The following is a 24,663-nucleotide window of genomic DNA, read 5'->3' on the forward strand; positions in this document are numbered from 1 at the left end:
CACACAAATGCAGCTCAGAATTTAGGCTGATAATATCACATTTATATACTTTTGTTTAACACAATTTTGCCATTATTTTACTGTTCAGATGTTGGACAAATTCATTGTAACTGCTGGCCTCTGCCCACACTTTGAACAAATATACGTTAAATAGTTGTATTGTGACGGGTTGTTTTTAAAAGTAACAAACATGGAATAGTCCTATTTCCTTTCCAGATAAGAACAAGCACAATTTCCAAGACATAAAAGGAACAAGTAAAGTAGATGAAAAAAATATAAATAATAATACATAGAATTTAGAAGGAAAAAGGAGCAATTATTCATTTATAATATATTAATTTAACTTCATGTAAATAAATAACACATTATGAAATGCTCTACAATTTTTCAGTTTGCTTTTGTTTTTGAGATCCTCCTGTATTCAATCGTGTGATTTCTTTCTGTCTGTGTTTTCCTTGCAGGTGAATGAAGAACTAATGACAGGCGTGTCTCACACCAAAGCTGTCACCACTATCCGTAAAGCTAAAGGCCTGGTTCATCTCATAGTGTCAAGACCGCCCGACCAGAACCCAAACACTTACATGGCCTACCTGCCCATCAACTCTGACAAGTGCAATGGAAACACAGGTACAAGCAGACACACACAACATGTATATTTTAGAAAGGTTTTGTCAGATAGTTCTCCTGTTTTAACCCTTTAAGAAGAGCTCATTTAAAACCAGATTGTGACTAGTGTTAGAGTTTGTGATAATTCGATTTTTTTCTCTCCTTCTTGTCGTTTACAGATCTGAGTGACGACAGTGGAGCAAAAACGAAGCTGTTTACTCTCAATGATGAGCTGAAATCTAGCGGCTTCCCTTCTATACCACCAATAGGTAAAGACACACGCTGGAAAATGTACTTGAAATATGAATAGGACAATCCTGAATATTGTATGATTTTACCAGCAAGAGTAATTAATTTGTAAATCAAATGATAAAATTGTAAACTTCATTAACATATCTGTGTTCCCATGTTTCGCAGACTATGAAGACGAGCCATTAGAACAGAAAAGACCAAAGGATCACAGCGCTGAGCTTTCAGAGGACACAGACTGCGATGGCTCTTCTTTACCTGAAGACTCGCCTGAGGTCAAATCCAATCCATTAGACCTGCTTTCAAATTAAAACAATATGCAAAAGTTATATCTTTTTTTCATTGTTCAATAACAGAGTTCCCGGAAAGTGGAATGGCAAGAGGAGAGTGTTGATTATCCAAGGAATGAAAAGTAAGATTTAGATTTTTGGATATAAATCAGTCACAATGGGGACTTTCATTTTATTCATAAATATCTCCCTGTTTATTTGTTTAAATCAACAGCTATCTGCAAATGAGTGCTGGACAGCCAGAGGAAGATGAGATCACATGGGGCAGTGAGGAACTGCCTATTGAAAACATGAACAAATCCCAAGATGGTAAGACAAATTTGGATTTTAAATGTTTATTTAGTTTTCAAAACACATTAAAATAACACGATAGGATTTGTAATTCCGTCCTTCATTCTGCCCCCCTAAGACGAGCCAATCATCACAGAGGATGAGCTGACCTCTCTGCCCCTCGTCAAAGTGGTCCCTGATGGCCAGTACACAGGAGCAAAGCTCAACACTGTGGTCCGCATGATGAGGGGGCTCCTGGAGCAGAAGGTCCCCCTGCAGGAGTTTGAAGTAAGTCATGTCAATGCCTGTCAAATTAATTGCAAATAATTGGATTTAATAAACGTCTTCTTTTCTTCGTGGCAGAACCTTCAGAATCTCCAGCCTCTGGACGACTGTCTGATAGGTCAAACAAAGGAGAACAAGAAGAAGAACCGCTACAAGAACATTGTCCCCTGTGAGTCCCAAAGGATTTTTTATTTTCATATTACCTTAGAGGGAAACTTTGAATAGGGGTTGTGTCGGATGGCAAGGTGAAGCGGTGAAAATACTCAATATATAGATTAAATAGATCCCTTCAAAGTTTTTGACATCATTTGAAATCAGATTTGTGTGCACCCATCTCTTCTAGTTGACACAACTCGAGTTGTGCTGGAAAAAGACGGCGGCTACATCAATGCCAACTTCATCAAGATGTCAGTGAAAGAAGAGAGTTATTTGTACATCGCATGTCAGGGTCCTTTACCCACCACCCTGGCTGACTTTTGGCAAATGGTCTGGGAGCAGAAGTCCAATGTAATCGCCATGATGACCCAGGAAGTAGAGGGGGGGAAGGTGAAATGTCAGCGGTACTGGCCCGACACTCCGAGGACAGCAGAGATGGTGGACGACAGGTTACAGATCACGCTGATCAAAGACCAATACCTCGACAATTTTGTCATCCGAGTCATCGAGGTCAAAGATGTCCAGGTTAGTTTGTCTCCAGATTTTAGATTTAAACCTCAAATTGGTTGAAGGCCTTTAAAATGACCTTTCAGCTTGTTGTAATAAAGGTTTGCAAAGAGTAGAGGGGGGTAATTGCCATAGAATTGCTACTGTATGACATGATCAGAATGATATTTGAAACCAATTACTTATAGTTGAACATCATACTGTTTTTTTTCCCTTTTCAAGAAAACTGCCTAACCCTGGAGTATCACTTGAATTACAATATGTTAAATGGTCAATGATCATTATGGAGTTGTTGCTCCATCACAGCCAAAATAACCTGCCTACCCCAGCTTGAATAGACGCATTAACTTAAGAGTTTCTCCCTCCTCAGACTAATGAAATACAGCGTGTAACTCATCTGAACTACACGGGATGGCCGGACCACGGCACGCCCTCACAACCCGAGCAGCTGCTCACATTTATCTCCTACATGAGGCACGTCCATCGATCGGGGCCAATCATCACACACTGCAGTGCAGGCATCGGCCGCTCAGGAACCCTCATCTGTCTAGACGTGGTTCTGGGTCTCATCAGCAAAGACGCTGATGTAAGTAGACAATCTTTACTTTGTGCAGCTTATGTATTCTTTATAAAAAAGCTTCTGCTCTTATTTGTAGTCTTTGTTTAGTATGATCACGATCTAATAAACACTTTCTACAGTTTGATATTTCAGATATTGTAAGAAACATGAGACTTCAGAGACAGGGAATGGTGCAGACAGAGGTGAGTTTTACGTTTTGGATTTAGTATCTTACTTAGTGTACCTTAACTCAAAACTATTTGATTCAAATATTACTTTTCATTTTGTAAATGATTTACTAAATGTATCCTGCTTTTATGGTTATTCTATTAGGCACTGGTGTTTTTGATGTACTCTATTTGTATCAAACCACCTCTTTGGTACACATTTTCTCACACCTTTTTTATTTTACAGGACCAATATATTTTCTGCTATCAAGTGATCCTCTATGTCCTGAGATGCCTTCAAGCAGAAGAAAACATCTCTGGATAGGAGCCGTCATGTGGAGGCTGTTCGACTGTTTCACAAGAGCAAAACTAAAATGGAGGAGAGTTCACACAGGCAGAAATTGCCAAATTTACACTATTTGTTTTTAAAATGCCTTAAAATATTCAGATCTTTCAGAGTAAATCCTTTTTAAAGAAGTCTATATTTTTACGTTTGCTTTTTGAGTTCTCTCTCTCTTTGGCTGCTACTCCTTTTCAATGCATGTATGAGAACTGCTGATTGTATTTCTTGTCACCTACAAGGAAACACAAATGTTTTTCCCAGATTCATGGATATTCTAAAATAATTATGAAAGTGATCGTGATCAATGATTTCATATTTTATGTGGAACAAAATTGTACTTTGTGTATTTTGAATCCTATTTTAATGCTGGAACATGCCTTGACAGAATACTATGTCAGTATTTGCTTTGTAAATCTATTATACAGTAATTGCTCAATGCTTGAGGTAAATGATGAAATAAAAAGTGTACATATTCATCTCATGAAAATTAAACTGGATACATTTTAAATGTTGTGTGGAGGTTTTTCTTTAATTTATAATTAGGAAACAAAGGTTTTTCTTGTCTTTTGTCATATTGGTGCATATTGCCTATTTGCATCATTTTTCCATAAACTTAAAATCATTCATGCATTTAAAAGTAGGCTTCCCATTTTATACCTGCCTTAAAAATATCAATGCAATGCCGCATTGATTTGGAGTTATAACTTATCGGGTCACATAATGCCGAAAGCTATTGAAAAAAAAGACTTAGTAATACAATGTCAGACTTTCTGAAATATAGACATGTGAAATAGAAAAAATAAAAATCGAGCCCAATATTTGAGTGCTACTTGTCTAGTTTATAAATATATTTCTGCAATGTGTTTACTCATTAGTTCACATGATTGAAGCCATTGAATAATAGTTTTCTATTAAAAAGCGGCTTGGTAAAGAAACAAAGATATAAATATGAAATAAAAGAAACATTAAAACATTCAAGTTGAAACAAAAGGTGTGTGAAGTTTTAGAAAAACTGGCAGCAAAGAAGGAAACTCCTCCTGTGATCAAAGCGGAAGTGACTGTCCTAGAACCGGAAATGACGTTTGGACGTACCAGTGCAAGTTAAATGGCAGCCTACACATCTGCCACGCTTGCCTTGTAAAAGTTGCCGTTTTTCATATTTTTCTTGTTAAAAAACACGCGAATTGATCTGCAACCATGTCGGGGAGAACAGGCAACAAGCTGCCAAACAATCTGCCACAACTGCAGAATCTTATTAAAAGAGATCCGCAGTCTTACGTGGAGGAGGTAAGTGTTGTTAGCCGAGCTTGCTAACTAGCTAGTCGACTTGTTGTGTTAGTCTGAGACTAAACATATTAGAGGAAATTAATCGATGGTGGTTTCTGCACAGTTTCAGCAGCAGTACCGACACTACCAGTCCAATTTGCAGATCTTCAGACTGCAGCCTGACAAGCCGAACAAGGAGCTGGCGGATCTCTCCATGTTTCTGGCCCAGGTACTGTACTGTCAGTTAGTGGGAAATTGATATACAAATGTTCATTATAACGGTATAAGTATTCCTTTACTCTTGTCTGTACCTTTATTGACTCTGTATATATCTGATCAGCAATTGAGGAAGTATTTTAGATCCTTTACTTGGATATACTTGTGTTTTTTGTTGTTGTAAGATTCACGTTATTGTCATATGTACAGTAAAACAGGCAGTTGCACTTTAAAATGACATTCTTACGCTCAGCTCTCCACACTTTTATTATTAAAAACCTATACAAACAAACATATAAGATGTAAATTATTACAAGAAAATGTAAAAATGTAAACTGACATGCATACAAAAATGATGTAAAATGTTAACTAAACCCATAGATGTAATCCTGTGGAGTAAAAAGCACAACATTTGCTGCTGAGATGTAATGCAGTAAAGTATATCATGTAAATACTTAAGAAAGCGTACCTCAAGTTTGAGTAAATGTACTTCTTGCAACGCTGCTCCTTAATATTTATTTTTGATATTGGTGGTGCTAGGTTACAGCTGTTTTTTGTCATTCAGGTTGCTCACTGCTACCTTCAGCAACTGTCAACCTTTCCACAAGAGCTGCGTGAGTTATTAATGAGTCACCACACAGTCCTGCAGCCAGACCTCAGAATGGTGAGATAACCTTTGACTATCCATATTAAATAATTGATCATAGTGATCAAAAGTATGTGTCTCTTAGCATTTCAATGTTTGTGTCTGTTTCCTGTCTTCATCAGACATTCTGCAAGTCGCTGATTCTTCTGAGGAATAAAGATCTGATCGACCCCTGCGGCCTCCTGGAGCTCTTCTTTGAGCTGCTGCGATGTCACGACAAACTGCTCAGAAAGGTGAGATCACACAGAACATTAATCTAAGCATGTAGTGAGTGGATGTTATATTTTGTATGAATTTACAAGAGTGGTAGTTAAGTCAAGGGGAGAATCAAAAGACCATTTCAAATGCTTTCCTGATGTTGTGTGTTTACATATTGATATGTTTAGGGGTTGCTCTTTCAATGTTTCACTCTTCCCCTTTTAAGAAGTAAACATTTGCTTCCCTTTCTCCACAGACACTGTACTTACACATTGTGGCAGATATCAAAAACATCAATGCGAAGCACAAAAATAACAAAGTTAACACAGTAAGTAAACAAACAACATGTGTCAAGTTTGACTGTTGGTTCTATTGTTCCACTACAGCAGAGCTCATTGTCGGAGAAATTGTGTTGTGTGTTGCAGACCTTACAGAACTTCATGTACACCATGCTGAGAGACAGTAATCCCCTCGCAGCCAAGATCTCTTTAGATGTAATGGTGGAGCTTTACAAAAGGAACATATGGTGGGTTTGATTTTTTACACCAGACTTCATAAGTCATTCTTATTATTTTCCACTTTAATCTAATTGTCTTTTCGTCTGGGTCACAGGAACGATGCCAAAACAGTCAATGTCATTGTAACCGCGTGCTTCTCCAAGGTTACAAAGGTAGGTTTTCCCACATTTCAACCTATTGCTTTTAATATAACATTAGTTGCAGTCCTGTACATACTTACCTCTCTTCCTGTTTAGATTGTTGTTGCTGGTCTGAAGTTCTTCCTGGGCAAAGATGAAGATGAGAAAAATGACAGCGATTCAGAATCAGAGGCAAGTACCAATAAATGCATATACATAAAGTAGTTAGAGAAAGGATACTTTTCTCAGTCTAGAAGGCTGTGATGTTAATGCGTATGTAAGATATTTAAATGTTTATCTTTCAGGCGGAGGGGCCAACAGTCCGAGATCTGAAAGTGAGATACGCCACTGGCAAGAAAACCACCAAAAGCAAGAAGAAGATGGACAAGGCAATGAAAGTCCTCAAGGTACTACTCTTGTTAATACTACAATATCATGACTTATATCGTTATATTTTACAATTGAGTTGATTGTTTTGAACTCTTTTGGCAGAAACACAAGAAAAAGAAAAGGGTAGAAGTGTTCAACTTCTCTGCTATTCACCTGATTCACGATCCTCAAGGTAGGTTCACTCCTCCTTTCCTCACCCACTGCCAAACAAAATGTATGTGTAGGGTCATTTCCCCCAGTATTTACAGAACTGTCAAATCAAATATCTCTTTCATTTAGATTTCTCAGAGAAACTCTTGAAGCAGTTGGAAGACTCTAAAGAGCGCTTTGAGGTGAAGATGATGATGATGGAGTTCATATCCAGACTGGTGGGAATCCACGAGGTGAGTGATCTCATCTGTCCCCCTAACTGGTTTTCATAGCGGATTTGTCCTTTTGTGCAGGTCTTATTATATTTCCACCAGATATGAAATAGTCCTAATAGGCACTGCCAACATTTGTCAACATTAGGATCAGACTTCTATACAGTTCTGAATGGGCCATGGGAATCATGCCTTTGACGCTGCATTATATTGAATATAAATGCGGTATGAAGTAGATTTTATAGTGAGTATAATACTATTTTGTTTTGTTGTTTTCCAGCTCTTCCTCTTCAATTTCTATCCCTTTGTCCAGAGGTTTCTACAGCCACATCAGAGAGGTAAAATAACTCCCAGTTAACTTAATGAGAAGGTTTTTATCTGTTTATTAAAGGTGGGAATCACCAGAGACCCCATGATTTGGTATAGTATATCACAACACCTTATTATTGAAGTTTAACAATATTATGAGTATTGCAAGTTATTCACTTTTTTTATTTACAAATTATTAATGCAAAAACATTTGCTACCTTTTAAATCTGTAAATGTTATATTAATAATTTAAAAGAGTGTGTGTGTGTTATATTGGGATATATCCCGTATTGATTTATTTCCCCTACTGTTGATGAAATGTAAAGAAACCTTTTTTTCTTTTTTAAGAGGTGACAAAGATCCTCCTGTGTGCAGCTCAGGCTTCACATCAGCTCGTCCCACCAGAGGTACATGTATATTTATCGTGTTAAAGCACACACAGCTATCGGAATGATTCCAGTACAACTCTTCTCACACATTCCTTCCTGTTTAGGTCATTGAACCTGTTATCATGACCATCGCCAACAATTTTGTGACAGACAGAAACTCCGGGGAGGTCATGACTGTGGGGTAGGTAGAAGCCCTGGACACTTCTGATTTAATGTATGCAGGGTTAAAAATGTGCAATATATCTGCAGTCATTTTGCAACTTCTAAGAAATACTTTACAGTTTTGGATTCAATTGTTACTCTTTTTTTGTTTCAAGTATCAATGCCATCAGGGAAGTGGCTGCCCGGTGTCCCCTGGCCCTCAATGAAGACTTGCTGCAGGACCTGGTTCAGTACAAGATGCACAAAGACAAGAGTGAGTGAATGTTTTTCTGACACAGGTGTACTTGAATCCCAATGCACCAAGTGAAGGAGGTGTAAATATATGTGCATGTTCACTCATGTTTTGTCTGTATTTCCGTTCAGATGTGATGATGTCTGCCAAGGGACTGATCCAGCTGTTCAGGAGTCTCAATCCACACATGCTGCACAAGAGAGACAGGGTGAGCAAGATGTTACCTTTACAACAAACAACACTCCTTTTTAAAGAACTGAATGATAACTTCACATTCAGTAATAGAGTATAGTTACCTTTGCCAGAAGTTATGTTCTCGGTTGACTTTGTTTGCTTGTCATTAGAATTTTTTGTATTTATTCATATACAGTGGGGCAAAAAAGTATTTAGTCAGCCACCAATTGTGCAAGTTCTCCCACTTAAAAAGATGAGAGAGGCCTGTAACTTTCATCCTAGGTATATCTCAACTATGAGAGACAAAATGAGAAAAAAAAATACAGAAAATCACATTGTCTGATTTTTAAAGACTTTATTTGCAAATTATGGTGGAAAATAAGTTTTTGGTCAATAACAAAAGTTCATCTCAATACTTTGTTATATACCCTTTGTTGGCAATGACAGAGGTCAAACGTTTTCTGTAAGTCTTCACAAGGTTTTCACACACTGTTGCTGGTATTTTGGCCCATTCCTCCATGCAGATCTCCTCTAGAGCAGTGATGTTTTGGGGCTGTTGCTGGGCAACACAGACTTTCAACCCCCTCCAAAGATTTTCTATGGGGTTAAGATCTGGAGACTGGCTAGGCCACTCCAGGACCTTGAGATGCTTCTTACGAAGCCACTCCTTCGTTGCCCGGGCGGTGTGTTTGGGATCATTGTCATGCTGAAAGACCCAGCCACGTTTCATCTTCAATACCCTTGCTGATGGAAGGAGGTTGTCACTCAAAATCTCACGATACATGGCCCCATTCATTCTTTCCTTTACACGGATCAGTCGTCCTGGTCCCCCTTCAGAAAAACAGCCCAAAAGCATGATGTTTCCACCCCCATGTTTAACAGTAGGTATGGTGTTCTTTGGATGCAACTCAGCATTCTTTCTCCTCCAAACACGTCTACCGTAATTTTCGGACTATAAACCACGCCTTTTTCCCTATTTTTCGACGCTGCGGCTTATATAACGGTGCGGCTAATCTATGGATTTTTACAGCTAACGGCCAACAACTTTAACTCTATGGGCTCTATGGCCGGTCCGCGGACCCCCACCTTTAAGCGGCGGGTTCCAGCAGGAAAAGCTGGAGGTCGGAAAAGAGTGAGACAGGTAGCGCGCAAAAGTAAAAGTGGAACCGAGAGTGGTATGCCGCTGCTGCGGCTTATATTCAGGTGCGGCTTATAGTCCGAAAATTACGGTAGTTGAGTTTTTACCAAAAAGTTATATTTTGGTTTCATCTGACCATATGACATTCTCCCAATCCTCTTCTGGATCATCTAAATGCTCTCTAGCAAACTTCAGACGGGCCTGGACATGTACTGGCTTAAGCAGGGGGACACGTCTGGCACTGCAGGATTTGAATCCCTGGCGGCGTAGTGTGTTACGGATGGTAGCCTTTGTTACTTTGGTCCCAGCTCTCTGCAGGTCATTGACTAGGTTCTTGTGATCATTTTGACCCCACGGGGTGAGATCTTGAGTGGAGCCCCAGATCAAGGGAGATTATCAGTGGTCTTGTATGTCTTCCATTTTCTAATAATTGCTCCCACAGTTGATTTCTTCACACCAAGCTGCTTACCTATTGCAGATTCAGTCTTCCCAGCCTGGTGCAGGTCTACAATTTTGTTTCTGGTGTCCTTTGACAGCTCTTTGGTCTTGGCCATAGTGGAGTTTGGAGTGTGACTGTTTGAGGTTGTGGACAGGTGTCTTTTATACTGATAACGAGTTCAAACAGGTGCCATTAATACAGTTAACAAGGGGAGAACAGAGGAGGCTCTTAAAGAAGAAGTTACAGGTCTGTGAGAGCCAGAAATCTTGTTTGTTTGTAGGTGACCAAATATTTATTTTACACCATAATTTGAAAATAAATTCTTTAAAAATCAGAGTCATTTTCTGGATTTTTTTTTTTCTCATTTCGTCTCTCATAGTTGAGGTATACCTAGGATGACGATTACAGGCCTCTCTCATCTTTTTAAGTGGGAGAACTTGCACAATTGGTGGCTGACTAAATACTTTTTTGCCCCACTGTATATATAGGAGATGACATTCCCAGTGTGTTGTGCCACCTTTCTTTTATATTTTTGTGGCAATAATATTTGTAGGGTTAGGGTTACCTTAAATTCAGATTATTATTACTATTATTATATAGATTTTCGTTAGGATTACGGAGAAACTACAAGAGCAATATTCATGAAACTTGGTTTTAGTGTATTATGGTCCAAGGAAGAGCAAATTAGATGTATAAAGCAAAACCGAATCACAAAGCAGATAATTTTCCACTTTTGTTAATGTTGCAAGAAAGGGCATTTGGCCGAGGTCTGCTCTGACCCTTGTTGTTCCTATTGCAAGACTGACAGACCACTTCATCACTGTGTCTTTTTAAATAGTAAATAATTGTAAACTCTACCGCTTGTTTTTTCCAGGGGAGACCCACAGAGGCGTCAGCAGAGGCCAAGATCAAAAACTACGGAGAGCTCGAGGCTAAAGATTATATCCCTGGAGCTGAAGTCCTGGAGGTGGAGGAGATTGAAAAAGATGGAGAGAAAGAACAAGGTGAGCAGCTATGGTCTTGCTGCTCTGTGTATGTGTGTTGGAAGATGATCAATGTAAGGCTAATGTGCCTATTTTCCATATTGTCCAACAGATGGCTGGGAGAGCGCCAGTATCAGTGATGGTGATGACGATGGGGAGTGGGTGGACGTTCACCACTCGGGTGATGAAGACACAGCAGAAGTGGTAAGAATAAAACGTTACCGATTATTAACTGATGTTAGTTGTGTATGGTATTTGTGTTACAATATGAGTTTTGTGTGTTTCTGTCAGGCGGAGATTCTTCAGAATATGCCAGTTGAGGAAAGAAAGGTCAAAGCGGCGGCGGTCAGCGGCAGCCGGCTCCTCACTCAGGAAGACTTCAAGAAGATCCGACTCGTCCAGCTGGCCAAGGAGATCGACAACGCGCCAGGAAAGGGCCAGAAGAGAACAAATGTGGACCTCGACGAAGAGGAGGACAACAGGTTGGAAAGCTGTTTGTACAAAAAGCTTAAAGCTATATTTACACATATGAAATTGTATTCACAATAGTTTTTGGCAAGATAAAGAGACTATTTTGTTGTTTTTTGCCCATTCTTTCAGAGGAGAGGTGCTAACCTTGAGGCATATTGAGAAACTGCATAAGAAACCAAAAGACGACAAGGACACTCGCCTGGCAACAGCAAAGGTAAACCTTTATACTAACTGTAGAGGGATTTAAAGTATATCTGATGTGAAATCATTGTTTCCTAACCTGCTGAATGAAACACCTTTGATTCTGAAATGTCATTAACAAGCAGTTGGTATAATGTGAGGGTAAGCAATGATACGTGGCTGCATCTTATAATTATTTCCATTACATATAATATTCCTACTGATTATTGTCTTAACTAATCATTTGGTCTATAAAATGACAGGAAAAATATATGTTTTACTATCATTGTACAACTAGAAAACACTAAATATTAACAAAATAAGAGTTGGGACCGGTACATTTCTTAGCATTTTTCATTATTAAAACTGTTTTTTGATACATTTTCTGTTGATCAAACAATTAATTGATCAACTAACCATTTCCGTTCTAATGGTGCGTTTGATTTTAGGCGGGAAGGTCAGAACGGAAGGACTTTCATAAGAAGCACCAGAAGCTCAACCCTTTCGCCAGCACCAGCAACAAGGAGAAGAGGAAGACTAAGAACTTCATGATGATGAGACACAGCGACAGCGTCAGAACTAAAGGCAAACGCTCCTTCAGAGACAAACAGGTCAGTCACACCTGTCAGAAACAGATACTGTATCTCACTGCAGATTAATTGATTTTATTGAATATAAAGTTGTAATTTAAATATTTTTTATTTTTCAGATTGCTCTACGGGATTCACTCCTAAAAAAGAAGAAGTTGCACTAGAAGGACATGTTATGATGAATTTGCCTCGTCTGTCAAACATGGTCAGTTTAGCAATGTATTATTTTCAGCATATAACCTGTATCCATTTACAATATTCTGAAATAAACAATATTTGGTCATTATTGTGTTAAGGTTTCTATATAAGTCTCATTATTTTGTGTTCTGTTTGTTAAAGCCTTTTCTCCCTCCTTGATCAAAAGCCTCTCATTAGTCACAGTTCGACTTACTGGAATTCCAGTAATTTACCGTACAGTGCAAACTCATTAAATGAATCACTATAACAGAGATCAAACTCTTATATGGATCAAAATGCCTGGGGAATAATTTTTATGAAAAATATGTTTGGTGTTAAAATCTGAAATATGCAGACACTGCACTGATATACAGTAAATGGAACTCAAATCATGATGAGATGGTGTTAATGTATAATTTTAGCAAAGATTTAATTTGGCAATATAGTTATATAACAATTGTCAGACTCATTACATTCTAACATTTCCTTACTTTGCACATTATTCTGTATTTTAGTGCCTTATTAACTTAAACCTGTGTGCAGTGAGGCAGAAGGCAGATAATCTCTTTGCCATACCACTATGTGTTTATTTCAGGTTTAACTGCACACTATTTGCGGGGATGTTTTAAAGCAAGTTATCTGAAGTTGAGCCTAAATATGAAGCAATAGTCTAAAATCAGCCTTAATATGAATACTTTTAGAGGTGTTAGACAAGTTGTATGATGAACATTTATTCTTGAATTAGATTGGGAAAGTGAAGAAACTTTAGCAGTTTAGCTAGACCCTTGTACGCATTATTGCCGGACCTCTGTAATTATTTTAAAAATGTGAAACAATTTGATATTTTAAGGTATCACATGTTTAAGATTGAGAAACAAAAATACATTTACTTAAATCTGGTTGCTTTCAACCAGCATTGTGTATTGAAGCCCTTTAGTGCAATGCAATACAATATTGAGAATCATAATGAAGAAGTCACTTTGCAGAACCATCCTTTTTTTCGCGGAAAAAGCATTTGGCAGGGTTTCAGTTTCATTACGTTCCTTCAGCTGGCGTTTAATACTTAAAACTACAATTCCCATGAAGCACCTGGAATCACAACAAACGTGCCAAAAATAAAAAACATTCCGCTCAATGAAGCCGGCGTCTTAATTCTTGCTGCGACATGAGGTATCTAAATTAAATATTTTTGAAATAGCTCAACCATTGTCCAATGTCTTATAGTCATTTGTGGCATTCTAAATTTAATATTATCGCTAAACTCACGGCGTAATCCCTTCCGCTCCCTGCATGCTAACATTAGCTATACGCGGAAGCTAACTGTTTGCTAGTTGCCGTTAGCAAACAAGCCAACCGTTAACGATAATACCGTAATTGATAGTCTAGATAGCTTTATCGCACTTATTAGAGTCGGGTAGCTATTTTTCCTGGTTTCAGAGAGAGACACACTTCCATGTGGTCCAACTTTGACTATAGGATGTTATCACGGTACGTATGCGGCAACATTAACTAACATGCCCCTTATAACCTGAGCTGGTCAAACAAACTAATAACTGTGTTTTAGATTTTGAATCCAGGTTTTGTCAATTGTTTTACCAATAGTTATGTGTTAACATGACTGCGATCAATATGAGCATGCTTTGGTATCACATCCGAGAAGTGTGTACAGGTCAAACATGATTCTGACTCAAGATGCTGCTCGTGATAGTTTACATTGAACTGGCTAGGCGTGCGTTTTTTTTCAGTAACGTTATACGTGGTGTTTTATCCTAAATGTTTGCTTGCTTTAAATATTCTCTTTATTATAGTGTCCAGGAGTAGTTTGACACCATCTTTGTGACATACATTCGGGCATGTGCTAGAAAAAGTGTCCTGCACAGCAGTGGTGTAAAGTAACTAAGTAGATTTACTGAAGTACTGTTCTGTACTCTCTTGTATTCCAATGTCATGTGTTGATACGTTGTACTTCTATCCCCCATAATTCACAGATAAATTGTGTGTTTTACGCCATAACCTTTAGTTACTTTGCAGAATTTGTTTAATGATGTGAAATATATTCAACACGACTTTGTTTACACCTGGAGTAACATTCACAAGCTACCCTGTAGTATACAGTCATTAAAACTAGCTGCACCTTTACCAGCTTTAATAAAACTCCAATGCATCAATAATAATAATAATAATAATAATCAAAACATGTAGTATACTATTCTGGTATGGGCCAATCAGCATAATGAGTACTTTTACGTTTGGTACTTCAAGTTAATTTTGATGCTGATACTTTTGTACTTTTACAAGAGTAACATTTTATTTGCAGGATTTTAACTTGTGACAGAGTATTCTTACCCTCTGGTAGTTTTACTTTTACTGAAGTACAAGATTGAAGTACTCTGCTCCACACTTCCATAATTAGTTGGATATATGGGATTAACGTTGCACCATGTTTGGATGGCAAAAACGATCTACTTCTTAGGTATAGATAAAATAGTAAAACGTGCATGTGTGATGTGTAATCGGAAGAAATACATACTGTAGATGTACAATATATGTCCTGCCTTCTGCGTTTCAATAAGTCTGCTTGACAATTATCATTCCTTTTTGCAATCTGCCTCATTATCTTGAGATATTACAACAAACTTTAATTCAGATGAAAGCTCAAATAATTGTGTATTTACTGTCATAATAATAATACTGTGATCAGAGGGCAAACTATAGAAGCACAGCATTAAGTGTAGTTGCGGTGTGCTCTTGGTGTCATGAGTGCATAGAGAGGTTTTCTACACATTTATATCTAATGGGTTATTTTGGTTGCTTAATGGAGTCCCTTTTGTATGCAGATGCATTGAAATAATATGTACGCATTTAAAAATAGGTTGCTGTCGCCACGTTTGTTTTTCAGTTTGTACTCAGCAGAGTCCTTTTTAAATTATTGAATATCTCACTCCTCATAAATAATACAACTTGACAATGTTATCATCTTAAGGATATGAAAGTCCTGAATCTGTCATTGAGTTAAGGGAATATTACAAAGTCCCTACGTGTGGTTGCATAGATGAAGCCTATCAGAAGTGGAGATAGAGAGCCTTTGATCACTAGTGCATATGATGTGACTTGATGTTTCTGCTCTTATAGCTGAGAGGACTAGTGATGAGGGGGCGATACACTGTCTATTCAGTGTCAGAGACATAGCTTAAGAGAGAGACGGCATCATCTGAAAGATGTGGGTGGAGCTCTGGCCTCTGGCTGTCTGCTTCAGTTTCTCTGTGAAAATATCAGCTGTGGAGATTTTTCATCAGCTTCATCAATAGGTAGGAATTGTTATGAGTTCGATTGCACAGTTGTTCTCTGCATGATCTGCCATGTAAGCTTAGAGGAATCTGCATGTTTTATGTATTGCCTCTGTTGAAGGAATGAGTTGAAGGGGAAGTGACACTGAAAGGGAGAGGAATACTGACCAAACTTGCTCAGCTGGCTGGCAGTGTCCCCTGCCACCGATTCCGCTTTTGTTTCCTCCATGGAAATCTGCAGAAGGTTATTTGCACGAGTTGTGGTTTCTATTTCATATTGCAAGGTATTCTTACATCATGCAGTCAATGGCAGTGAACATTTGGCCTGCCTTTAGCTGAGAACGGGCCGATGATCTAATGTTTATCATTTCCTTCACAGCCTATCAATTGGGTATTTGGTTTCAAAAATCAATATTCAAGTTATTGTTCAAGTTTTTACGAAAGAAACTGAAGATGACGTTCTGGAATCAGAGAATTTTCTCTGAAAAAATAAAGAAGAAACAATTGAATATCACAGTAGATTTTTCATTAATAATGTAATCCTCTCTACCCTATAGGTGTTGTTACCTGTAGCCAGCTATGGCACCAGGGGATGTGGTGCCAGACCATATCAAGCAGGTGAAGCCCAAAGAGAAGCGTCCTGCGATCAAGGCACCGAAAGCAGACTGTGAGCCGGATGGGTCGTTTATCTTCGAGGCTCATGAGGCCTGGAAAGATTTCCATAACTCCCTCAGACATTTCTATGAAGTAGGAGAGCTCTGTGACGTCACGCTGAAGGTAGGTCACTCAATCTGACTCAAGTAAAGTGGGAGATTTGTTTGTCTTACAAGTTTTTCAGTATTGCCATGTTAAAGTTTGCGGTTAAAAAAAGTTGTATTGAATAATTAATCAGAAATTCATGTTTATTATTATCTTCTTCAATCCCTTATTCGCTGCCAAAACCACAATATTCTGTATTTTTCCCCCTGTTTTTTTAAACGTGTTTTGTGTCTCTTTGTAGGTTGGCAGTAGGCTGATACCATGCCACAAGCTAGTGCTGGCTTGTGTGATCCCTTACTTCAGGTATGGGACATCTTTATGTTCTATTTTTTGAATATATATATATTTGTTTACCTTGGTAATGGATATTTAATCTTAAAATTGATTTCATGTAACATTTATATAAAGAGGCTTAGATCAAATTACTGTGTTCGTTCTGGTATGTTGACATTTGGGTTCCCACAGGTCCTTGGATCCTGTGTCTTTTATTATATCTGTGAAAACACATGAACGTGGTTTTGTTGTTCTTTTGTGTGGATGGAGATGATAACAGTGTTCTAAATATAAGAACTTCTTTAGCTGAATTCAAAAATATTTGAAACGTTGTGGTCATTTCTTCCCTCAGGGCCATGTTCCTGTCAGAGATGTCCGAGGCTAAGCAGAACCTCATAGAGATCAAGGACTTTGATGGTGACGCCATCCAGGACCTGGTGCATTTCGCTTACTCCTCAAAGCTCACATTAACTGTGGACAATGTTCAACCTCTGCTGTATGCTGCCTGCATCCTTCAGGTAAACACAAACAATCAACAACACCAAGCTTTCATGCACTTTGTCCTCCTTATTTTGCATGAATTAAGGGTCTCTGAATTGTTGCTTTCAGGTAATACATAATCTGTTAATCCTATTTCCGTTTATTTGCTTTATCTCAGGTGGAATTGGTGGCGAGAGCCTGCTGTGAGTACATGAAGGCCCACTTTCACCCCACAAACTGCCTGGCGGTACGTACCTTCGCTGAGAGCCACAATCGCGTGGACCTGATGGACATGGCCGACCGCTACGCCTGCGAACACTTCACTGAGGTGACGGAGTGCGAGGACTTCACCTGCGTGTCTCCCAAGCACTTGCGCACCTTGTTGTCCTCCGGCGAACTCAATATTCATTCAGAAACACAGGTGTACAACGCAGCCGTGAAATGGTTGAAGGCTAACCCGCAGCACCACGAGGACTGGCTGGAACAGATCATGTCTCAGGTCAGAGAGCGCAACACTTAAAGTCATCAAAGGCTGGGGTTTAGCTTAGTTTAAAGGTCTTCTATCTTGCAAAATGCACTTTTCGATGTCTTTTATTCACAAATTCCCGGTGTGTCAGTAGACTCACAAAGTGTCAGAAAATAAAACCCTCTCTCTTTCCCTCCGTACCCACATCTCTTAAAACGGGGCTACAACGGAGCTGATCCAGATTTGCTGCCGATATGATGTAATATCGGAAATGTGGGCTGGCTTTACACCAACAGCCCAATCCAGGGTTCTTACGGTCATTAAAAACCTGGAAATCTAAAAGGCTAATTCCAGGCCCTGGAAAAGTTATGGAAAACAATATTTTTCCCAAGGTTTTGGAAAAGTCATGGAAATATAACTAAAGTTGCATCAAATATAATTTATATTAGATCTAATCGCCAAAATAGTAATACTATAATGATAATACATACTGTATTGTATAGTAATGAAATGGCATTTAACTGACGAGGTATTTTGCTGGTGAGAGATTTTATTTGCTTTAGTGTAGAAGCTAGTAAGCCTACTATTTGATTTGTTTTAGATAGGCACAACATGTTTCATATGCAGACCTTATTTTCCTGTTCCATGTTAAAATAAACCATTTTCAGTGGTACCGCTGAGAAAAAGTTATTTCTTTGGTCATGAAAAATTAGGTAAAGGTCTTGGAGAAGTCATTGAAAATCATTGGTGAAAAAGTGTATGAACCCTGCCTATCAGAAACGTCGCTATCAGAAACAATGCATAACGTTTTGAAAGTAATTTGGTCTATGTTTACATTAGCAAGCATCGCTGACACTCAGAGCTAACCTGTACTTTTTTCCGGAATCAGCCGTTCTCTAACAGGGCTGAAATAGAGGGTTATGAGGCATGGCTAGAATGGGTGACCTGTTTGGTATTTTGAGCAAAACACTACATAGACATGTTTTTTATATATCTGAGACCTATAATATATGCCTTCAAATTGTATAATAGGAGACCTTTAAGTAAATCAATGCTGTATATTTCTTAAATCCAAAGTGATGTGTTTGAAAGTGTGTGCTCTCATTGACTTTGTGGCCTAGTTTACTGGTTATCTAGTTGTTTAGTGACATAACTCTGTAGAATGCATGTTACATATGTGTTCTTTAAGCTTTATTCAATCACTTTTACACCCACAATAACATGTGGGTGGTCTCTCTCTCCTGCAGGTGCGTCTCCCCCTGCTCCCTGTAGAGTTCCTGACGGGCTCAGTGTCTAAGGACGAGATGATTAAAGGGAACCTGAGCTGTCGCGACCTAATGGACGAAGCCAGGAACTACCACCTGCACCTTAGCAACAAGGTGGTGCTGGACTTTGAGTATACAGTCCGTACCATTCCCCGGAAACACACTGCAGGTGATGCTTATATGATGCTGGTGTTTGGCTTTGATCAACTGATGTTATGGCTTTTCTAGCAACAATCAGCTCTTTTTCTTATCATCTTTGAAAAAACATATTCATAAAACCAAATGCCTGTCTGTGCGTTTGTGTTGTTACACGCTTAGTCTTGTTTTCATAACAAAAGCACAATTCCAAAAACGTATATCATTTCTGTTTTTTCATAATTTTGTCTTTAAAAAAGTGTTTATTCTGAGGTTCTTTGGGCATTAAGTAGGATGTGTGTGCTTTCCCTTTATCAACATTCTGTTATTTCCCTTTTTCTCCTCAGGGGTTTTGTTCTGTGTGGGGGGCCGGGGGGGTTCTGGTGACCCATTTCGCAGCATCGAGTGTTACTCCATCACCAAAAACAGCTGGTTCTTTGGTCCTGAAATGAACAGCAGACGGCGTCACGTGGGTGTCATATCTGTAGGAGGTAAGAGGGGTGACATATCAGAAAGTAAAAGAAGGAGCAGCTGGGTTTAGAAAGAGCACAGAGCAACATTACAACATTATCCCTGCCAGTTCATCGGGACACCTATCTGAAACTAATGCCGTCTAATACAACAGTCTTTCATTCCATTCCACCTTAGTAAAGGTTAAGATATCCGTTTTGTTGAATCTGTTGTGGAGAGTTATTGATTCAACCTCATGATCATTTTGGAGGAAGCAGCTTGTGGTGCTATGTTGCATTATTCAAACGTGTCTTTATTATTTACATAAACTGGCAATTGAGTGTGTGTTTTATACTTTGTCTACTGCTTTACCCTGACATTTAAGGTTTTAAGAATATCATCTATAAATGCTAGCTCTAATTTGCAAAGAAAAAGGTTGATGGGGAATCTGGAAAACACACTTAAAGTGAATACAGTCAGAATCCATGGTCAGGTCACATGATCATTTAGACTTAACTTCCTTCTTTTTTACTGTCTGTTTCTTTAGGCAAGGTGTATGCTGTCGGGGGCCATGATGGTACCGAACACTTGGGCAACATGGAGATGTTTGACCCCCTCACCAACAAGTGGATGATGAAAGCCTCCATGAACACCAAGAGGTACGCAGACGCTACAATGTGCGGTCCTTTCTGACCATTCCTTCTTCCATTTACATTCTGAATCCAAAAGAAACTCTCCAGAGAGGATGCGTCTAAAACGCCATTTTGGGCTGCAGTTTGGTTAAGAAAAACAAAACCTTTGTATATACAAATGAATGTTCTGGTACTTAGTAGCAGTGATATTAAGAAGAGAATCTTTTAAAATCTCCACTTTGATGTGCTTTATTTTGCGGTATGAAAAGTGTCTAAAGAAGATAATCATCTCTATATTGTTGCAATTCTCCGCCTTAAAAATGACACTATTTGACTGACCAAATGAGTAGGATAATATGGGTGGCCAAATCCACTTCATTGGACAAAGTCATTGAAAATATGTAATATATTTAAATACATAAAGCCTGGAATGTGTACTTTTCTTTACACTCACAGCTTGACCTCTTCAAAACCCTCGATCTCTAAATCCTATTTTCTCTCATCCTGTTGACTCTGAAAATGTTCCTTTTTCCAACTGCTATGCACAGTATGCATTTAGTGTACTAAGAGTATTTGGGTAAAAGCAGAAATACAGCTTTGAGCAAGGTCAGGTGTGTTTCTCAGGAGGGGTATAGCCCTGGCAGCTCTCGGTGGTCCTATCTACGCTATCGGAGGTCTGGACGACAACTCCTGCTTCAACGATGTGGAGCGTTACGACATCGAGGGCGACTGCTGGAGCGCTGTGGCTCCGATGAACACGCCCAGAGGAGGAGTGGGATCCGTGGCGTTGGGGGTAAGACCGCAAAGAAGGGCCATCAGCTGCGAAAGATATATCATCTCTCCTCTGGACTTTACTGCTTTATAGAGGGTTTGCAAAAGGTGCTTAAAGTGAGTGAGTTGTGACCAAAAGAATAAGTGAACCTCATAACTGTATCTTATGTTGACCAAAGTTTTGTTCATTAAGTAGCACTTTACAAGCACTCACTCTTGGACCTTTACAAAGTAAAGAGGCGTTTTCATTACTACGGCTTATATTCACTGTGAAGTGACTGAGGCAGAATACCCTGCCATGTGTCACGTGATTAGAAACGTTCATTGTGAGATTCCGTACCCTCAGTGTTGTCTGTCAGAGAACACATACGTGTGTTTATACGTGCGCAGCTTATCGTGCACACTGACCCTCGGCTTGACCGTCCTTGAAAAGTAAAAAGTTGTAATGTCTGTACTAACACTCATATTTCCATCTTGTGCCAGAGTTTTATGTACGCAGTGGGAGGCAACGATGGCGTGGCATCACTGTCCAGCGTGGAGCGGTTCAACCCCCACCTCAACAAGTGGACCGAGGTCAGCGAGATGGGCCAACGCCGGGCGGGAAACGGAGTCAGCAAGCTGAACGGCTGCCTCTACGTAGTGGGTGAGAAGAATAAATAAAGATGAACTCTAAATGGCCGTAACAAAAGCAGAACTGATCACTAGCCAGATATTGTTGTTACCACACGTTGTAGTTCCAGATGTATTCTGTCTACATCTGCTTGACCTGCTGTGACTGGAGTCACTGTTTTTCTATAAACCAAAGTCACATGCCTCCTAGATACACACCCTACAATTATATACACAAATGCGTGAACCAGGAAGGCAAAAGTTCATGTTTTGTAAAGCCAGCTGGAGACTCATTAACAGAGTGTGAGGATTTGATTTTTATTGTACCACTGGAGTTTGAAGAGTTATTCAAGGTCCATTAAAACATCTGTTGAGGCATTGTGCCTGGACAGTAGCTGAAACCATCTTATCCTGTGCCTGCACTATAAACAACAACATCATCGTTGTTACACCCAAACGTTTTGTTTGCCACCATGTTATTTTTTAAAACCATACATTTGAGCTTTTTCACAACATTTTGGGGATTTTTAATAATTGTCTTCCTCGTATTTCCTGAAGGTGGTTTCGATGACAATTCACCGCTGAGTTCTGTCGAGCGCTTTGACCCACGAATGCACCGCTGGGAGTACGTGTCCGAGCTGACCACCCCGCGGGGGGGCGTCGGGGTCGCCACTGTGATGGGAAGAGTGTTCGCAGTCGGGGGGCATAACGGGAACATCTACCTGAACACGGTGGAGGCCTTTGAGCCTCGAATGAACAGGTGAGGAGGAGATGCTATTTCTTTAATTATAGAAGATAATATATCGATTTGGTGTTATCAATCATCTCCAATAACCAATCAGAATAAACTGTAGGTGCCCCGTCAGCCAAGGTTAGCATCACCCTGCATAATAACCTAGATAATACAAGAGCTGAGGGAGACCAGTGCATGAAAAGAAAACACAAACAACGACAATTCAAATGTAACTTATGGCTTTGCAATGCTCATTTCCAAACAATCAACTGAAAATACAAACAAAGAACACCTCTTTAATGTCAGGACCGTCGGCATGTCTTCTGATTACTGTGGCTCTGTTTCTGTCCAGGTGGGAGCTGGTGGGCTCCGTGTCTCACTGCCGGGCCGGGGCGGGGGTGGCGGTCTGCTCGTCTCACGTCAGTCAGATCAGAGACGTCGGCCAGGGCTCCAGCAACGTGGCCAACTGCATGTGACCCCCCCCCACTGACCACCAGGTGACTGACTGCCAGGCCTCCTTCAGATCTGACCACCACCGCACAAGCACACAACACAAAGCACACCCACAGTGACGGAGTGACATCACTGCGTCACTGTCCCTGAACGCCAGCCTCAAAATGTTTTGGGAAGACGTTCAGTTTGCACACAGTGATGGAGGAATGTTAGGGACTGACTTGAAGTGCACATCTGACAAATCTGAGGGGTTTTCTTGACTCCTGCTGGTGTTATTTGCAATCAGTGATGTGGTATTTTGTACTGTATTGTATTTGTTTGACTGCCTTTGACATCGTTTTTTAAGGGAACATAGTAAGTGAAACTATTTAGTATTTAATGCTATCATCTCCAGAATGAAAGGTTATGTTTTGGGGGATTTGGTTTAACTGCACGTTGTGAATGTGGACTGTATATAAGCCAGTATGGACGCATTCCTTCTTCTAGATTGCAGTTTGTTTTTATTATTCACAGATATGTGGCAGATAAGTGATTTTAACAAAAGAAAAATCTTCAAACTGGATTCACTTTCGCAGTGCAACGTGTGCACCATTCTGAAATATGATGATAAGATGTGGATAACATTTCCAAGATTCCTGAGATCTTATGCTAATCAGTAAGACTGTCTAAAGGTGCAGAATGAATCTACCGGCAGCAGCCAGCTGGACCACATTGCAGCAGATGTAGCTGCCTGTTCATGTGTTTGAGCAATCACTGACCGGGACAATCAGGTGTGTGAGGCGCCGGGTCCGAGGAGTTCACCGCTGCAAACGCCAAGCACAAAAACGTGCGTTCCAGGACGCTGTCGATGCAAACCTGGTTGAATGCCTGCTGAGCCCTGAGTGGAACTCCTTAACCTCTCCCTCAGAGCGGAGGAGGTGTGACTGGCTGAGAGTCGGGGACTGATCAGAGCAATACGGTGCGCCTCTACACTTCTTTTCCAGTTTTACATTATTGTACAGAGAGAAGGTTTGTGTTTGACGATAGCTGGACTGTCAGAAATCCTAATCAGAGTGCTTTCAGATGTGAGAGAGAGGCAGCTGAGGTTTGCAGGCGGTTGCGCTATATTTTAATATATGGACATTTTGTATAATAATAAAAATAGGTGTATCTTTGGTATTATCCTTTACTACACTCTTATCTAATCCATTGCTGTGCACTATTTTCCTAGAATAGATGTGAAGTCTGAGTATATTCTGTCCTGGATGGAAAATGTCACGTTATTCATGTTATAAGTTTGAAGATGTTTATTTAACACTCGATTTCTATTCTATCTATGGAACAATTCATCCTTTCTGGGTTTTTTCAGAATAGTTTGATGGTTTTTACAGAAGTGCTATATACAATTTGACTAGAAACAGCTGTTATTGCACAGTTTGTGTCCTGCCGGTAATCATTTTGATGCATATTATAAACATGGTATATCGTTTTTTACACCAAACTTAAAACAGAAACTTGATGAGAACTTTGTTACGAAATGAGCCAGAAACTCCTTTTGTAAGTTTTTTTGTAAACTTTACTGTACTTTGTGTTGTTCCTCCTCTTCTTCACTGCTTCCATATTGTTCTTTTTATTTACATGGTATTGGTACATTGGGAAAATAAAGTTATGTGTAAAGATTACTATTGGGAATCCTCTTTTTTTTCTCCTGTATTTTTTTCCATTTTGACTCACAGAAAACTGCATTAAATGACCCGTCACTCCTCACACTGCTTTGAAATAAAGAGTAAACGCACCTGAAACTGTCGAGTGTGCATTTGTTTCTCAATGAGATTCATAAAATAATTATTTTCTGAAACGTAGGTTCGGGGAAAGCTCCTGATGCTGTGTCTGCTGAGCAATACAACATAATGAAATGAGAATCTGATATCAAATGAGCCTTTTATGGTTTTGTAACAACAGGTTGGAGAAGGCGGAGGT

General features: G+C 39.4%; 3 protein-coding genes across 10 annotated transcripts in view; all 3 read left to right on the top strand.

Annotated features, from left to right (window-relative positions):
- ptpn13 (protein tyrosine phosphatase non-receptor type 13) overlaps positions 1-3,940 on the top strand; it is a 43,577-nt gene extending 39,637 nt beyond the window's left edge. For all 7 annotated transcript variants that reach the window (XM_079660715.1, XM_079660717.1, XM_079660718.1 and 4 more), the window contains 11 exons: positions 462-627; positions 786-875; positions 1,024-1,130; positions 1,212-1,267; positions 1,360-1,454; positions 1,555-1,703; positions 1,779-1,869; positions 2,044-2,381; positions 2,734-2,949; positions 3,063-3,125; positions 3,337-3,940. In XM_079660715.1, the coding sequence (XP_079516841.1) occupies positions 462-627; positions 786-875; positions 1,024-1,130; positions 1,212-1,267; positions 1,360-1,454; positions 1,555-1,703; positions 1,779-1,869; positions 2,044-2,381; positions 2,734-2,949; positions 3,063-3,125; positions 3,337-3,414 (1,449 nt within the window). In that variant the 3' untranslated portion in view covers positions 3,415-3,940. The remainder of the gene's footprint in view (positions 1-461; positions 628-785; positions 876-1,023; positions 1,131-1,211; positions 1,268-1,359; positions 1,455-1,554; positions 1,704-1,778; positions 1,870-2,043; positions 2,382-2,733; positions 2,950-3,062; positions 3,126-3,336) is intronic.
- Positions 3,941-4,484: 544 nt separating this feature from the next.
- Positions 4,485-12,505, top strand: sdad1 (SDA1 domain containing 1). Its single transcript, XM_079656954.1, has 22 exons — positions 4,485-4,719; positions 4,823-4,927; positions 5,480-5,578; positions 5,683-5,793; positions 6,015-6,086; positions 6,184-6,284; positions 6,371-6,428; positions 6,513-6,587; positions 6,701-6,802; positions 6,888-6,957; positions 7,065-7,168; positions 7,428-7,485; positions 7,805-7,863; positions 7,950-8,026; positions 8,163-8,260; positions 8,371-8,447; positions 10,865-10,994; positions 11,086-11,177; positions 11,265-11,455; positions 11,574-11,658; positions 12,074-12,235; positions 12,334-12,505. The coding sequence occupies exons 1-22, from the start codon at positions 4,630-4,632 to the stop codon at positions 12,376-12,378; spliced, it is 2,061 nt and encodes a 686-aa protein (XP_079513080.1). The 5' UTR covers positions 4,485-4,629; the 3' UTR covers positions 12,379-12,505.
- Positions 12,506-13,482: 977 nt separating this feature from the next.
- klhl8 (kelch-like family member 8) lies at positions 13,483-24,365 on the top strand. Of its 2 annotated transcripts, none has more exons than XM_079657468.1 (12): positions 13,483-13,561; positions 16,236-16,455; positions 16,679-16,740; positions 17,063-17,228; positions 17,369-17,689; positions 18,904-19,090; positions 19,404-19,547; positions 20,054-20,165; positions 20,763-20,931; positions 21,393-21,552; positions 22,077-22,278; positions 22,604-24,365. In XM_079657468.1, the coding sequence occupies exons 2-12, from the start codon at positions 16,258-16,260 to the stop codon at positions 22,725-22,727; spliced, it is 1,845 nt and encodes a 614-aa protein (XP_079513594.1). In that variant the 5' UTR covers positions 13,483-13,561; positions 16,236-16,257; the 3' UTR covers positions 22,728-24,365. The 2 variants fall into 2 exon arrangements, with proteins under 2 accessions (XP_079513594.1, XP_079513593.1); XM_079657467.1 differs by having other exon boundaries at positions 13,494-13,879.
- The last annotated feature ends 298 nt before the right edge of the window (positions 24,366-24,663 follow it).

The sequence above is a fragment of the Notothenia rossii genome, assembly GCF_949606895.1.
Source record: "Notothenia rossii genome assembly, chromosome: 11".
Classification (NCBI taxonomy): domain Eukaryota; kingdom Metazoa; phylum Chordata; class Actinopteri; order Perciformes; family Nototheniidae; genus Notothenia; species Notothenia rossii.